General features: G+C 48.5%; 2 protein-coding genes across 4 annotated transcripts; both read left to right on the top strand.

The window, feature by feature from the left end:
• The first annotated feature begins 2,549 nt into the window (after positions 1–2,549).
• On the top strand, positions 2,550–4,949 carry ETV2 (ETS variant transcription factor 2). Of its 3 annotated transcripts, none has more exons than XM_030298495.1 (6): positions 2,550–2,619; positions 2,690–2,827; positions 3,092–3,151; positions 3,392–3,871; positions 4,360–4,472; positions 4,731–4,949. In XM_030298495.1, exons 1-6 carry the CDS (start codon positions 2,550–2,552, stop codon positions 4,929–4,931), a joined length of 1,062 nt encoding a protein of 353 aa, XP_030154355.1. In that variant the 3' UTR covers positions 4,932–4,949. The 3 variants fall into 3 exon arrangements, with proteins under 3 accessions (XP_030154355.1, XP_030154356.1, XP_030154357.1); XM_030298496.1 differs by having other exon boundaries at positions 2,714–2,794; positions 3,077–3,151; XM_030298497.1 differs by lacking the exons at positions 3,092–3,151; positions 3,392–3,871 and having other exon boundaries at positions 2,714–2,791.
• Positions 4,950–6,685: 1,736 nt separating this feature from the next.
• LOC115503060 (cytochrome c oxidase subunit 6B1) lies at positions 6,686–15,737 on the top strand. Its single transcript, XM_030299049.1, has 4 exons — positions 6,686–6,792; positions 8,648–8,764; positions 10,553–10,653; positions 15,393–15,737. Exons 2-4 carry the CDS (start codon positions 8,659–8,661, stop codon positions 15,444–15,446), a joined length of 261 nt encoding a protein of 86 aa, XP_030154909.1. The 5' UTR covers positions 6,686–6,792; positions 8,648–8,658; the 3' UTR covers positions 15,447–15,737.
• The last annotated feature ends 923 nt before the right edge of the window (positions 15,738–16,660 follow it).

Raw genomic sequence — 16,660 nt, forward strand, 5'->3', positions numbered from 1 at the left:
CAGGGCCAAAGCCAGCAGAACCCTGGGTTGAGAAGGGGCACTCAGAGGAGGAAGGAAACAATGCCAAGGCCTCTCAGGAAGCTGATTACCCAGGAGAGGTGTCAAATTTCCTCTGTTCCCGCCTTCCTCCCTTACTGCTCCCTCTCTGACGTCACATTTTCCAGTCTGGTTAGAAGGGTGAGGGTCTCCCTCCCTCACAGGAAGTGTCCTTCAGCCCCCTGTCACCTGGGCCAGACAACCCAGCCCCAGGACCCTCAGACCCTATCCCCACATCACTAGCCCTCCCTGCTCCTGACCCCCTTCTGCTCACTTCAGTCAGGGAGGGCAACAAGGGAGGAGATGGGAAGAGGGAATGATTCCAAAAATGAAGTTTTAAATGTGTGTGTTTAAGTCTTCCTGAGGAAAGGGAAAGAAAGCTCGGTGGGGTTGGGAGACAGATGGACAGAGATGGAGAGGATGTGGCAAGCAGAGATGAGAGAGACAGATGGAGAGGCGAGAATGGCAGGTCAAGGCAGTACAATGGGAGGGAAGATGGGGAGAAAACGCAGAGAGAGAGAGAGATGGAGACTTGAGAGATAAGGAAGTAAGGAGAGAGAAGGGAAGGGACTGAGATTCAGCAGGAGAGACTGGGTGACAAGGCCTCACTGGATCAAGCCTGGTGCAACAGAGACCCAGAGCCAGGGACACCAACCTAGAGTAGGGAGTCACGGAGACTGACACACAGGAGAGAGACCAGCTTCAGGGGGAGGAGGCCTGGGGCATGGTGGGGAACACTAGGTTAGGGTACCCTTCAGGTCCTTGGGTTAGATAGATGGTGGAGCAGTGGCCTGGGAGCTCTTTGCTCACCCAAAGCTGAAGCCAATCCCAACACCACCCACCCACCATGTGCCCTGGGAAGTGGCTCTCCCCTTTCAAGCCCAGTTTCCTCATGTAACACCAACAGAAGAGTAGTGCTCACACCTCCATCCTCCTACCCTCAGAATGGTAAATGGTTAATGGTCAAGCAGGGTGAGTATTGAAAAATGCCCATTATTAAGGAGGTTATTTTTAATGGTAAACACTTACTAATACAGCATAATGGGTACAACCACAGGCTCTGAAGCCAAGCTACCTGGGTTTAGGGTTACCAGATTTAGGAAATAAAAATACAGGACACCTAGTTAAATTTGAAGCTCAAATAAACAAATAATTTTTTAGTATAAGTATGTCCCAACTATTGCATGTTTAGATGTATATGTATATGTATACGTGGGGGGCGGGGGGGGGGGGATGCCGAATCATTTGAAGTAAGTTACAGACATCATAACACTTCGCCCCTAAATATGTGTCCATTTCCTTATAGAGACATCTTTCATGTTATAATACCATGATCACATCTAAGAAAATGAATAATTCTATATCTTATATTCAGTTCATACTCAAATTTTCCCCATTTGTCTCAAACTATTATAGCATGGAAAGGCATGGATTCTGGACATGAAGAGAAGTGGAAGGAAGTCTGTTTCAATTTCCCCTTTCATAAAATGAAGACTAGTACCTACCTCATAAAAGGATTAAGTGAAAACCCAGTGACACAGTTGGTGGCAGGCAATGAGCCCTCAATAAATGTTAGCTATTAGAAGTACTGTCGTCATTATTTGTATCGTTGATGCTGTTACCATGATTGACACTCCTCAAGAGCAGCCCCAGAATGTCGTCCTCAAAGCCCTCGAAGGGGAGAACTCTGCCCAGTTGGGGATTCTGGGTCAGCTTCCCCCAACCATATCCTTCCTCCCCACCCCCCACGCAGTCCCCCTGCAGATTGTGACGTAGGCCGACCTGGGGTCTGGCCGGAAATCCCCCTTCCTGTTGTAGATAAGCCTGGCGCAACCCAACTGACCCCAGACCCTCCCCCCTTTCCCCCCCCCCCCATGTCGCAGGATCAAGACCCAAGACGGAGAACCTGTCCAGCAAGCCCCCCGCCCCACCCCCATCACCCCGTAAACTCCCCTCGGCACCCCGGGTCTCGCGCAGCCCGCTGTTCCCCAAGCTCCTATCCAAGTCCAAGCCATCCCCGCAACAGGATAGCCGGAGCTGTCAGGAGGTGGCGGACGGCCATCCCTGGGGGGGGGGGGGGGGGGGGGGGGACGACGCTTGGCCCCGCCTCTGTCCCTGCAACTCGACCCAGCTGCGACCCCCAGCTCTGACGTCTCGGAAAATTCCCCCCCTGCCCCGGCCCCCAGGGGAGGGGGTGCATGGTATGAAATGGGGCTGAGACCCCTGGCTGGGGACAGAGAAACCCGCCAGAGGTGAGCCATGAACTGGGGACTGGATGTCTGGGGGTCTGGACTCTTGGGTCTGAGGGAGGGAGAGGGCTGAGGTCCCTTACTCCTAGTCTGAGAAAAAAGGACACTGGAGGCCAAGATTCCAGGGTCTCGGGGAAGAAGGGAACAAAAGGCCTGGACTTCTGGGTCTGAGGGAGTCTCCAGCCAGACTCCAAGGTCCCTAAGTGTCACCAGCTCACCCCTTCCCCTTTTTTCCCCTGCCCAGAACATTCACAAGGAGCATCCATGGACTTGTGGAACTGGGATGAAGCTTCACCGCAGGAAGTGCCCCCAGGGAACAGGCTTTCAGGGCTGGGTAGGCTGCTGCACTGAGTCACTGTATGGGGAGGGTGCACAGGTGGGGGTCTCTGCTGACCCCGACCCAGCCCTAACCTCCTCATTGCCTGCAGAAGGAGCTGAGCTCGGCTTCTATTTCCCTGAGCTGGCGTTCCCAGGGGACACGCTGACAGTGGAGACACGCTGGAAAGGTGGTTGTGGGCTGGGACCCCTGGGAGCTGAGGAAGGTGAGAGACTGGGCTGCTGGGACTGAGGGAGGAAGGGTGTGTTCCTGGACTCCGGAGGCAAAATGGGGGGAGGGCTGCGGGCTTGAAGTCCTGAGGTTGAAAGAGGACGAGGCCAGGGTCCTGAGTTCTAGGTATGCGTGAGTAGGGGCTGGAGGTAATAACTCATTCCCTGAAGAATAAAGACTGCTGCGTGAGTGGTCGAGGGGACGTCTCTAGTCATTGCTCACACCTTCCCTAAACTCTGTTCGTTCTTATCCCTCGCAGGGCTCTCACCGCTGGACTGGGGCTCCACGTTAACGCATCCAGAAGCTACATGGGGGGCGGGTGAGTGTGTACACAGAGGCGGGGGAAGGGACTGGGGTCCTCCTCCGTAGCTGGAGGTTTAAACTACTCGATCGTTGAGGGGAACGGGGCTAGGACGGGAAACACCTGTGTCCTCGAGGTGGCATGGCCTAGATCCGGGAGCCCAGGGCCCCAGGGCTTAGAGCTTAGACTCCAAGAACCCCCGGGCCAGAGACCGGGACACCTAGGCTCCCCTCACTTGAGATCTGTTGCTCCTCACAGATCCCGCCCGTCAGGCTCTTCCGTGGTCGGGAGACTGGACGGACTTGACGTGCAACGGCTCGGACCACTGGAACGGCTTCTCCCAGGCCCCGGGCCCCGCCCCTCCCGGCCTGGGCCCCGCCCCCTTCGCCGGTTCTGCGGGGACAACGGATCAGAACTGTGCCACCTCCGGGGGAGGGACCAATTCGTGGTCTTGTGCCCAGGCCGCCCCCAGCTCCACCAACTGGGACAGTTCTATTGGTCTCGACGGCGCCACCTACTGGGGCAAGGGCCTCCGCGGGGAGCCTCACGCGGACTCTACCATTTCGTGGGTTGGACCTGCGGTCTCAGACTCTACCACCTCCTGGGTCTCGGGGCTGCATACGGACTGCACCACTTCTTCAAAGGGATACCAGGCTTCAGATCTCACCACGTCCTCTGAACCCAGCCAGCAGGCGGACCACCTAACCTTGGCTTGTTACCCCAAAAGTAACCATCGAGGTGAGGGGTCCGAAGACCCGAATCTAATGAGGCGGGGCCTAGGCGCGTAGGGGCGGGACCCAGGAAACTGGAAGTGAGGGGGCGAGGCTGTTACCTAAGAGTCCGAGAGAGGTGGTGATGGTGAGTCCTGGGGGAGGAGAGGACTAAGACACTGGTAGTCTTCCAGGGAGCAAGAGACCTAGGCTCCTGGATTAGTTGAGAGGAAAGAGGTGAGGGTCTGGATATCTGGGTCTCCAAGATGTGGCACCCAAACTCCTAGGTTTCAGAGATGGGGGCCCCGGCTGCCTGGGTCCCTGAGGCAGATGCTGGGGATCCTTATATGGGGGGATCCGGACTCGCTGGGCCCGAAGGGGATGGACTTCTGGGCCCCGAGTTGGGAAAACCGGACACATGGACCTTCGAGGCGAGGGAGCCCGGACACATGGGTCATCGAAGCGACTTGGTCCGGGGCTAGGAAGCCTGAGTGTTCACCTGCCTGCACTCCGCAGGTCCCATTCAGCTGTGGCAGTTCCTCCTGGAGCTGCTCCGAGACGGGGAGCGTAGCAACTGCATCCGCTGGACGGGCAACAGCCGCGAGTTCCAGCTGTGTGACCCCAGAGAGGTGGGGCAGCTTCCCAGACCGGCCAAGTCCCGCCCCAGTCTCGCCCCAGTCTCCTTCAGTTCAATTTAGCCGAGGCAGTTTGCCTAGCACTTGACCTCCCCCACCCCACCCCAGCTCGTACTCATCTCTACCCCCGCAGGAGTTAAAGGGACTAACTCTTGCCCAAAACGTACCCGAAACCGCGTCCCCAGCCCCGCGCGTCTGTTGCCTAGCCAGGCTCCCTCCTGACTCTCAGACTAATCCCAGCCTCCGTCCTAGGTGGCGCGGCTCTGGGGTGAGCGCAAGAGGAAGCCCGGCATGAACTACGAAAAGCTGAGCCGAGGCCTGCGCTACTACTACCGCCGCGACATCGTGCGCAAGAGCGGTGGGCGCAAGTACACGTACCGTTTTGGGGGCCGCGTACCCGGCCTGGTCCATACCGACTGCGCGGGAGGTGGACCGGGAGGAGCGACCCAATAAAAATACCCCGTCAAATTAGTCGTGTGTGCTGCCTGCGTCCTTCCCACTGACACTGACTAAACCCACTAAGGACCCTAAGTGTGCACCACCACACTCACATCCCACCCCCACCCCCGGCCTGTGTGATCTTAAGACGCGCGGTGACTAAAACACACCCAGACCCTTAGGGGACCTACTTGTGTGTTCACTGTGTGATGGGATATTCAAAGGAATCAACTCAGTCCCTTTAGGGCCTACTGTGTGCCTGCCCGTGCTGGGACTTGTAAAGGAATCGGACCCAATCACTAACGTTTGAGTTTACCTGCTGTGTCCCTTCTGAAGAGAAGACTCAAAACTCCAAAAGAGGACTTATGTGTGTTCTTCCAGTGCTTGGGACCATTAAGTAATTAGACTTAGTGCTAGATCCCCCAAACCACCTACTGTCTCACCACTCCCAAGTTGAGGGTGGTTGAACTTGGATCTAGATCCCAAGGAGAGCCTACCCCATTCTGGGAACCACTGAGTCCCTAAAGAGTGGTCCTCCTATGGACTGACAAAATGACAATTTTAAATATTTGGTCTGAGGAGGACTCACCAGGAAGGTGACATTAAAGCAAAGACCTGAAGGAAGTGAGGAAGGGAGCCAGCTTCACAAAAAGCATTCCAGGCCAAGGGGAGAGCAAATACAAAAGGCCCTTAGAGGGAAGCCAGACTGCGTGTTTAAACAGGAAGAGGCCAGTATGGCTGGAGCAGTGGGAATAAAGAGAAAAGGATAAGAAATGAGGGTATAAGAGGGACCAAACTGTGTAGGTCATTTATAAGGACTTTGGCTTTTGACTGAAAGAGTCAGACAAGACCCAATGGGAGGGTTCTAAGCCAAAGGGAAGTGATGACTGAGGTGTTAACGGGGCCTCTCTGGCTGAGTGGATGATTGTGGAGGGCAGTGGGAAAACCAGGAGGCTAGGGTGTGGGCTGCTTCTATAGCCTAGGCTGGCTGTGCCTGTGGCTTGAACCAGATGTCGAAGATTCTGGATATATTGCTTCAGGCAAAGACAAGATTTCTTGATCAGCTAGCTGTGAGGTGTGAGAGAAAGAGTCAGGGATACCTCTGTGACTAGAATAGATGTGTCACTTTCCAAGATGGACTAATTTCTGCCAGACCCAAGCTTTTATGTTCTTAACCCCTCCTCTCTGTGATGCAGGACTTTGGTTTGAGCCTTCAGGCACCCAAATCTGTGTTAATTTGTGCCTTCTGGAGTTTGGGGAAAGACGGTAAAGAACAGGGAGGTGGGAGTCTGGATATTCCTCACAATATGACAAATGACCCTGGGAGAAAGACTGGTTCGATTTCAAACCCCTAACAATTGATCCCGTAATAATCATGAAGAGGGTAGGGACTCGTGTTTGTTCAGTGATGCATCCCCAACCCTTATCGAAGAACCTGGCATTGGGTAAGCGTTAAACAAGCAATACCTGCATGAATAAGGATACTTCCGCTGGGATACTTTTCCCTCGGACCACTCTACAGATAGTCCCAGGACTCGAAACGCCTTTCCCTAGGTAAAAACAAGAGATGAGAAACTGTAACCAGGCGTCTCAAGCCCCAGGTCGGACCTTTGAAAAGCGCACGCTAGCTCACGATTGGGCCGGAAGTGATGATCAACAGGCATTCAGCCCAATAGGATTTCGGAGTTCTCCCGGATGGGCGTGGCCTTAATGGCTCCAGAGACGGCTTTTCCGCGGGCGTTCTAGCCTCGCGGAAAACTCTCACACACTCTGACTCGCTCCGCTTCCGGCCGGCCTCAATTCCGCTTCCGGTCCGACTCTGGCGTCTTTGCTGAGGGTCACATTGAGCTGCGAGGTGCTTCGGGGGTGTCTTTAGGTGAGTGTCCAGGGCTTGGGAAGCTGGGACCCTATCCTGGGGAACTGAGGAACCGGACCCTCGTTTCCCCGAGGACGAAGTGAGTTTCCGGCCCGCGGCGTCTGGCCCCCCCTGGTTCCTAGGGTCCTGTTCTGTCAGTATTCGTAGCTAACGATTATTTCGGTCTTCCTTAATTAATGCCAGGTAACGTTTCACGCGACTTTATTAATTCATTTAATCTTCACTCCAGCCCTATGAGGAAAGGCCCGCAATTATCCCTTTTTGACAGTGAAGCAACTGAGGATCAGCGATATTAAGCTACTTAGCCGGCGACCGGGGTTTGGATTCCGTAGTTAGGACTGTAGTGCCCTCAATCAGCAGGCCGTAGGCAGGCGTGGCTCCCGTGGCTTGCCGGGCCGCGGCCTGGCCTTGCACCCAGGTTTCTGGTTCCTCCTCCCTCTTGAATGTTAGAGGGCCTAAGAGTCATTCCTGAACCACCCTCCCTCCCAGGTCTCCCCCCAAAACAACACTTCAGAACAACTCTTCTTCTGTGTCCCAGCGCTGGTATTCTACGTCTCCTCCCCATGCGCCTCTACCCTTTCCCCCCCGAGATTCTGCTGTGGTGCCCCAGATCCCCACCACTACCTTGGGTCCCTTGAATTTAACACTGGCCTGCTCACTACCTTGGGTCCCTTGAATTTACATGGGCCTTTGTAACCCCATTACTCTTTGAATTCTCTGGAATAGAGGCAGTTTCACATTCCATGGAGAAAACTGTGTGTCACCTCATAAGAGATACAGCAGAGCTTTTTGATTCTCAGTCTGCAAAGTCCATAGAATGCAAGGGGTGCTAGTACTTGAAGGGGGGAAAATTACATATGTATTTTTCCTAACCTTTTTTAAAATTTCTTTCTTTTTAACTGTTTGTTTATTTTTGAGAGAAGCGAGCGGGGAGGGGCAGAGAGGGAGACAGAGTCCCAAGCAGGCTCCTGGAGTGTCAGCACAGAGCCTGATGCGGGGTTCCAACTCACCAACTATGAGATACAAACTGAGCTGAAATCAAGAGCTGGAGGCTTAACAGACTGAGCCATCCAGGCACCCCTTTATTCTTCTTAATCTCTAATTTAAATGTAGCATTTCCTTTTAAGAATGGAGGCATCAATCTTGGTAATATTAGCATCCATCTGTCGCTTTGTCAGCAATCAAAATCACAGGTCATCTTATATCACATTATGGTTGCGATGTCACAGAATACATCTTCACTCGTGACTACTTCAGAATTGTGGTAGTTAATAAATCCTCTGCTACATACAACTGGTTTTCTTTATCGTCCTATGCAATCTTTTAATGCATTAAAAAATATTCTGAGAAAGGGTTCATTAGATCCCTGAGGAGTTCATGGTACCAAGGAGATTAAGAACCTCTACCGTGTAGATCTGTCAGTGATGGAGTGTGGCTCCTCCACTTGTGTGACCTTGGGAAGTCACTTGGACACCCTGTCCCTTGTCTGTGAAACAGTGATAGTAATAAGTAATAGTTCCTACCTTTTAGAGTGGCTGCAGGAGTAAAGTGTGTAGAACAGTGCTTGGCCTATACTGAGTACTCAGTGAATGTTAGCCAGTGTTATTTTGGGACGAATAAGGCCCGATTTTGCTAAGGAGTCCCATCCCCCCGCCCTGCCAAGCCCTGCTGTGACTTCCACACTTAGATGTGTGGATTTGCCCCACACTTTACCTCTGTTTGTATATGCTGAGAGGTAGAAGGTGGTGGCTGATTCACACCTAACCTACCCCATTATTCTGTGTCTGGGTGGGCTGACCTCCCCATGCCCAGGTCCCTTAGAACTTTTGCCAACCTCCACTGCCTATGCCTCCAGGACTCAGCACCATGGCAGAAGACATCAAGACCAAAATCAAGAACTACCAGACTGCCCCTTTTGACAGCCGCTTCCCCAACCAGAACCAGACCAGGAACTGCTGGCAGAACTACCTGGGTAAGCAGGGCGCAGACGTGGGAGGGGATGCAGACCTTTTCCTGGTCCCTCACCTCATGTCACTTATCTGTTGTCTCCTACCGGATCTGTACATCCCAGGCCTCTTTTTTTGTTGTTGTGGGCATCCCACCTTGCAGGGCCCATGCCCCTCATCACAGCTGTGTTCCAGGATCTAGGTCAGGATCACAAACTTTGGTTCCTATAATGATTTTTTTTTTTTTTTGAAGACTATTTGTGTGTATATTTGACAGATGTAACATACATAAAGGAAATATGTAAAGCATAATGTACACCTAAATGAATAATACTAAAGTGATTCCCCTGTGTAACTATAACCTGGATAAAAAATTAGATACTGGCCAGCATTCTGAGCTTCCCTGCCTACTGCATGCCTTGCCTTGAATACAGCATCCTACTCTGCCCACTAGAGATGTAACTTTGCCGACTTAAGGCAATCACATTTTGGTTTTATCACTGCTTTTAGGTTTGCCTCTTGATGAACTTTATAGACATTATACATAGTCTCAGTTTTTTAATTTCTTCATTTGGCAGTTTTGAAGATTCATCCATGCTATGATGTATGGTTTGGTCATTTTCATCGTGTATAATTTTCCATAATTTATTTCTGGACCCTTGCATGGTTTCCAGTTGGGGGCTTTTATGGATGATGATGCTATGAATGTTCTGTGTAATTTGATGTGCATATGAATGTTTTTTGTTATGTAGAGAATGTGCCCAGGAGTAGAATACTTGGAGTATTTTTCTTTTTTTTAAATTAATTTTCTACTTTTATTTTATTTATTTATTTTAAAGATTTTATTTTTAAGTAATCTTTGCACACACTGTGGGGCTCAAACTCACAGCTTCGAGATAAAGAGTTGCATGCTCTACCGACAGAGCCAGCCAGGCACCCCTTAATTGCCTACTTTTAAAGGTGTTTTTATTTTTAGTTTATTTATTTATTTTGAGAGAGAGAGCCCCAACATGGGAGGGCCAAGAGAGAGGATCCCAGGCAGCCTCCCCACAGTTCAGCACAGATCCTGGTGGGAGAAAGGGGAGGCTCAGACTCACAAACCATAAGATCAGGACCTGAGCTGAAACCTATAGTTGAATGAATGAGCCATCCAGGCACCCCTAATTTCCTACTTTTAAAAACAAGATTATCCCCTTCCCGTCTTAGGATGCCAGCATCTTAGCATCAAGATCATCTTCCCTTTCCCTTGCCCTGGTTTTGGACTTCCGTAGTCCCTGCACATGTCCCTCATGTTACCTCCTCATTCCTGACCCCAGAATTTTCATGTCAAACAGTAGTTCTCTAAGGGCCACGAGATCAATTTGGCGAGGCATGTCTAGCCTTTTTCAGCACATTTGTAGGAATGTACATTCTTTGTCAAACGTGTGTGTGTGTGTGTGTGTGTGTGTGTGTGTGTGTGTGTGTATACATGCATAACTGCTGTGAAGTGAAAAATATTTCTCTGAGTTTTGATCAAAAATGGGTTCCAGGGGCAACTGGGTGGCTCAGTTGGTTAAGTGTTGGGCTCTTGATTTTGGCTCAGGTCATGATCACACAGTTTGTGAGTTGGAGCCCTGAGTTGGGCTCTTCACTGACCTCGCAGAGCCTGCTTGGGATTCTGTGTCTCTCTCTCTCTCTCTCTCTCTCTGCATGCTCCCCCTCCCCCACTTGTTCTCTCTCTCTCTCTCTCTCTCTCTCTCTCTCAAAAATAAACATTTTTTAAAAATGTGTTCCAGTCCTTGGTCTGGGCTGAACCTGAGCCCCTTTCTTCACAGACTTCCACCGCTGTGAGAAGGCGATGACTGCTAAAGGGGGTGATGTCTCCGTGTGTGAATGGTACCGGCGTGTGTACAAGTCCCTCTGCCCCATATCCTGGGTATGTACTGCCTGCTGGGGCCCTTGGAACTTCGCTGGATGGGGTCTTAGCAGAAGGGAGTGTAGTAACTCGGTGGGGGCTCATCTGTGAGAGGCAGAGGAAGCATAGGGCATCGCACTGTCCATGGGACTTGACCTTTGCTTTGTGGAATTGCCCTCCTTCTCTCTTTTTAATGATACTCTCAGCCAGTCAGGACTCTCAGCTGGGGCAGCTGGGGCCGTCTCCATGCTACATCCATCTTGCTCACGGAGCCCACAAATATGCGTATGGCCGGCTCCCTGTCCCTGTGGGGCTCGCCATCTTGTGCAGTTCTGTGCCTTTTATTATGAACACATTCAAATTATACATAAAAGTAGAGAGAATAATTCAGTGACCTTCCACGTATACCCACTCCCCAAATTGAGTATTTTCAAGATTTTTCCACATTCCCTTCTTCTGTCCCCTTTTCTTTGCTGTAGTATTCTGAAGGAAATCTCAAACATGTCTTTTTACCCCTACCTACTTCCGTGTGCTTCTCTAGAAGATGCGGACACAGTGAGGCAATCTGGCTAGCCCTGATTGACCAGACCTTTTGTCACTATTTAATACTCTGTCACACACTTCTTTAAATAAAGAATTTATCTTTAGGGGCCCAAGTCCTTCTGATTGAGCCCCCCACCTCCCAAATATTTATGTTTAACATTGTACTATTTCCTCAAATCAAAGATCCTCTTGACTGCAAGAAACATTGAGAAATCTTTTTTTTAAATGCCAGAAAGGAATGCAATTAATGCTAATTTCAGAGATGTTAAAATGCAAAAACCTTGTGTTTTAGGATCAAAATATGGTAGTATTACAAAAGTCATAGTGCTTATTAAAAAAAAAGCCAAATGTGAGCAGTACAGTAAAATAAAAAGTAGAAGCCGTCTTGTGCTCCCCAGTGCTCCTTCCCTGAGGTAACTAGTGTTAACTCATTCCCTTTTTCCTGTGGAGCCTCTGTATGGATGAGTCACACGATGTAGTCTTCAAATTGCTTTGACTTCTCAGTGTGTCTTGAGGCCTTTTTTTATAATAATGCATACAGATCTGCCGTTTTAGGTTTTAGTAACTTTCAGATGCTTTTATTTAACTGATTCCCTTTTGATGGAGATTATGTTCTAATTTTTCAGTATATATGAAGCATCCTTGATATACGCCTTTGGGGCTTATTTCTTGAGAACAGATTGCCTTAATGCAGTCTTCCTCAGCTTGCTTGGCTCTCCTCCCACCTCTCTGGCCACAGTGTCTCATGTGTCTTTGAGTGCCCTGTGCCCTTCCAGGATTTCTCCTTGTCACTGGGTGATCTTGGGTAGCATGATGTTGTGAATTCATAACATCCCTCCTCCAGCCTCAGAGCCTCCATTGGGTGCATGCTGGACAGAGGCCTGGGAAGCATGCTTCCGGCCCCAGTGCTGCCCTATGCCCCATTCTCCAGGACCTGGGCCTGCCCTTACCTTGGGAGCAGCAGATTGTGTGGTTCCTACCCTCAGGTGCCTGCTGTGTCTGCCCTATTAGGGCTGAATATAAATGTATTCTGCCAAGTCCCTTTTAAACCTGGCTGCCCTGGCTTCTTTATTTTAAAAACTTGGTGAAGTAAAAACAAGTGTTTTGTTATTGCTGCCGTTGTTGTTAAATTTTTTTTTTCATGTTTATTCATTTTTGAGACAGAGACAGAGCATGAACCAGGGAGGGTCAGAGAGAGAGGGAGACCCAGAATCTGAAGTAGCCTCCAGGTTACGAGCTCTCAGCACAGAGCCCGATGAGGGGCTCAAACTCATGACCTGTGAGATCATGACCTGAGCTGAAGTCGGACACTTAACCGACTGAGCCTCCCAGGCACCCCTGTTTTGTTTTTTATGAAAAATATAACCACTTCACAAAAACTTAAAAAATAGAGAAAGGGCAGAAAAATGTTCCCCATCCTCCTGACCTCCCTAATAATACTGTCGCATTTCCAGGTGTTTCCTGTGTATTATTTTCAATTAGTCTCTAATCCCAGTATGTGTATTTTGGAAGGGCATTTAAAACATTTTTTCCAACCATGTTTTATTTTCCAGGTTAAAAAATCTTGAGTTTCTCTATGAAAAAATAGCACTGACTTTTGTGGAATCTTCAAAACAGGAGATTTATGTAATGTAGAAAGTGAAAGCCCCCGAGCCATTCCCTTCTGATCCTAAAGTTAACTTTCCTTAGTCATTTGGCACAAATCTTTTACTTCCTTTTCTGTGTGCTAATGTGTGTGTATGTGTAGATACGTGGTTATGTACTTTTTAATACTAATATGGGTCATACTCGTGACACTGTTTTGTGCTTTGCTTTTTTTTACTTAACATGCATTGTGTACCTACTTCCATGTCAGTACAATCTGCTCACTTATTGGGCAGCCATCATCTTAATAGTTATAAAATATTTCCTTCCCTTTTAGCTGGATTCACATCTTTTCACTATTTTAAATGATACTTCAGTGTACATTTCCATTCCGGGAAATGTTTTCTCCTCTATTTGAATGGTTCCCTTAGTTTCCTTTCCATGAAGTGGGATTATTGGGCAAAGTGAAATTTCCAAGTTATCAGACCAACCTGATCCTTTAAAAAGAGATGGAGAGGAGGGTAAAGGGCATTAAGGAATCTACTCCTGAAATCATTGTTTCATATGCTAACTAATTTGGATGTAAATTTTTAAAAAATATAATAAAATTAAAAAAAAAAAGAAGGAGATGGAGAGGGGCGCCTGGATGACTCAGTTGGTTAAGCATTCAACTTTGACTCAAGTCATGCATGATCTCATGGTTCCTGGGCTCGAGCCCTGCATCGGGCTCTGTGCTGACAGTGCAGAGCCTGGAGCCTGCTTCGGATTCTGTGTCTCCCTCTCTCTCTCTGCCCCTTGCCCACTCGAGCTCTATCTCTGTCTCTCAAAAATAAACATTTTTTAAAAAGAGAGAGGTGGAGAGAGGGTCAATCCCAGCAACTGAGAAGTTCACTCGTAGAGTACTGTGGACTGTGGACAGTACAAGTCCAGTATGAGGGAATCCAGGTGAGCGTTGACCTGAAAAGATGTCCATCTCCACTCAAGTCATCAGGAAAACACAGCTTAAAACAACAGAGAGAAGCTTGTTTTTACCTTGCATTCTGGTGCAAGAATTATAAAGATGGACAGTGCTAAGTGTTAGTTGTTCTATAAATTGGTACAATCTCTTTTGAGGTCAGTTTGGCAGGATCTTTCAAAATGGAAAAAAACATACACGTGGCAGTTTTACATCTAGACCTACAAAGATGCTCCTGTGTGAGGATCTTCATTGCAGAGTTGTTTGTAATTCAGAAACAACCCGAGCTAGATAAATGTTGGTTCATTTATCTTGGTCTTTGTGACAGAAAACAGAAAGAGCTCTAAGACTTGTGGGAAAAGCAAGTTGCAGGACAATATGTAGTGTGGCCCAATTTGTCTGTATGTTTTTTAAAGTACAGAGTATTCATGATACATGGTGTGTAAGTATGTAAATAAAATACACATCACTTAACTATGAGCCAGCTCATTTGTAAGCACTTGATATCCTCTAAGGGCAAACGTGCTGGAAAACAGGATGAGATGGATACTGTTATCGCTATCCTCATTTTTTTTTTTAATGTTTTATTTATTTTTTGGAGACAGCGCGAGCAGGGGAGGGGCAGAGAGAGGGAGACACAGAATCCGAAGCAGGCTCCAGGCTCCTTGCTGTCAGCACAGAGCCCGGTGCAGGGCTCGAACCCACAAACCATGAGATCATGACCTGAGCTGAAGTCAGACGCTTAACCGACTGAGCCACCCAGGTGCCCCTCACTGTCCTCATTTTATACAATTAAAAACTGAGCCCCTGAGGGGTGCCTGGGTGGCTCAGTCTGTCGCGCACCCAGGTCTTGATTTTGGCTCAGGTCATGATCTCATGGTTTCGTGAGTTCAAACCCAGTGTCCAGTTCTGTGCTGGGTGTGGAGCCTGCTTAAGATTCTTTCTCTCTCCCTCTGCCTCCCTCCCCACCTTGTGTGTTCTCTCTTTCTCAAAATAAAAATTTAAAATTAAAAAAAAAAAAACAGGCCCTGAAAGATTAAGTAATTTGCCCGAGGTGTCACAGCTAGGAATTTAGATTCAGTCTTCCTTATTATCCGTGCTTTTCTAATACATGGCATATATATGTGAGTGTGAGGGTGTGTGTATATCAGTGGTTGTGCTTCTGACCGCCTGTAGGAAGGTCCACAGGTTGCAGAGTGTTTCTTCTAGGGATTGTTAACAGTTTGATACGGGCCTTTCTGTTATTTTTTATATGCCTATATGCGTACATCTGTGATCAGCAGGATCACACTCTGTATTCAGTTTTGCACCTTTTTGCACTTGGGAGATCCACTCGTGCCAGGGCATAGATGAGCCTCTTTTTTGTCTCGCAGCTGCCTAGTGTTCTTTCCTGTATTCTGACAACCATCACTGAGCATTAACTCTGGGGTTCCTGAAATACAGCACAGCCGTACTCTTGAACCTCTTTACAGTCACACATCTCCCCAGGGACAGCCCTGCAGTGAATGTGGGATTTTTCTGCATGTTACTTGCCCCCCTCCAACCCTCACTCCTGAAATAGTGGCAGTACTGGGCTTACTTGTTGACGACTGAGCAGGTGAGCAAAGTGAGGAAGACCAAGGTCACTCATCTGGTTTCCCCACAGGGGAAGGGAGTAACATTGGCTGTGTTTCCACAGGTGGCAGCCTGGGACGACCGCCGGGCGGAAGGCACGTTTCCTGGGAAGATCTGAACTGGCTCTACCCACCTCTCCTCCGTACTCCATCCTTCTCCTAGGGCAGTGAAGGGGGACCTGGGTACATGGTGATCCCCACCCTGGGATCCTGAAGCATGGCTTAACTAATAATAAATACTCATTGGAAAAGTGTAAGACTGTGTATGTGTGAAAGAGCTGGATGATCGGGCAAGAAGCTGGGGTAGAATTAGTACCTTGACCAGTAAGAGGGGCTTCAGGGTGATTGTTTTTTTTCTGTTTTGTTTTGTTTTGTTTTATGTTATGTTATTAAACTGACTGCCTTCTCTATACCAGACAGTAGAGTGAGTTGATTATACAAAATAGCCTCGAGCCCCTATACATGCTAAGATTTATCTGATTATTCCTTTATTATCTATATAATTACAAGAAACTTTTTTTATGTAATTTTTGAACCATGTGAAAACAGTAGAATAAAAACTTCTGTGTACCCATCACCTAGTTTTAACAGTTATCAACAGAATACCAATCAGTTTCATCTCTAATTATTCCCCTCCCCCCTAGGTGATTTTAAAGCAAATCCTGGGGATTTATCCAGAGATAAGTAAGTATATGTATCTCTTAGAGATGCAGATTTATTTTACACATGATTACACTGCCATGAATTACATCTAAGATATTAACGGTACACTTTTAATATCATCTGATCAGTTTTCTTCACTGTGGAATTTCTCCCTCTGTTTTGGTCCTCCTTTTTCATGTTGATCGTGGTGATGATTGGAGGTCGTTTTAAGCAGGCCAGATGAACATTTTTTCTTGCTGCCTCCAAACGAATTGCCACACAATAGTCCAGAATATCACCCACCAGATTTGTTAGCAGGGAGCTCCTGAGACAGTTGACTCGCTTAGAGGACCAGGTTGTGGCTGAATTGGTGTTTCCTCAAGACCACTCAAGTGGTTGAGAGACAGACTTATCTGAAGCATATTCGGGCAAGCAGAGAGAGGATTCTTGCATTGAGGGAAAATGGCCTAGGGAGGGGTCTTCTGAAATGGCTGCCTACGAGGAGGAGAGGCTCTAAACAGAGGATCCTCATCTATGCCCAGGGACTTTGAGGAACTGTAGCTTATGTCATGTGTTGGAAATAAGAAAGAACTTAAACATGGTGAGAATTTCAAGTGAATCAGGAAGTCCAGAGAAAAGTCCAGATGTAGGACTCACTGTGACCCCAGATGCCCAATTCTGTCTGGAGGCA

This window comes from Lynx canadensis, chromosome E2 (genome assembly GCF_007474595.2).
Source record: "Lynx canadensis isolate LIC74 chromosome E2, mLynCan4.pri.v2, whole genome shotgun sequence".
In the NCBI taxonomy this organism is placed as follows: domain Eukaryota; kingdom Metazoa; phylum Chordata; class Mammalia; order Carnivora; family Felidae; genus Lynx; species Lynx canadensis.

Bases quoted from the DNA above. Each gene is read 5' to 3' on its own strand.
- ETV2 (XM_030298495.1), top strand. From the start codon at position 2,550: ATGGACTTGTGGAACTGGGATGAAGCTTCACCGCAGGAAGTGCCCCCA. The intron at 3,872-4,359 runs GTGAGGGGTCCG...TGCACTCCGCAG, and splicing joins CCCCAAAAGTAACCATCGAG to GTCCCATTCAGCTGTGGCAG. The intron at 4,473-4,730 runs GTGGGGCAGCTT...CCTCCGTCCTAG, and splicing joins AGCTGTGTGACCCCAGAGAG to GTGGCGCGGCTCTGGGGTGA.
- LOC115503060 (XM_030299049.1), top strand. From the start codon at position 8,659: ATGGCAGAAGACATCAAGACCAAAATCAAGAACTACCAGACTGCCCCT. The intron at 8,765-10,552 runs GTAAGCAGGGCG...CTTTCTTCACAG, and splicing joins CTGCTGGCAGAACTACCTGG to ACTTCCACCGCTGTGAGAAG. The intron at 10,654-15,392 runs GTATGTACTGCC...GTGTTTCCACAG, and splicing joins CCCTCTGCCCCATATCCTGG to GTGGCAGCCTGGGACGACCG.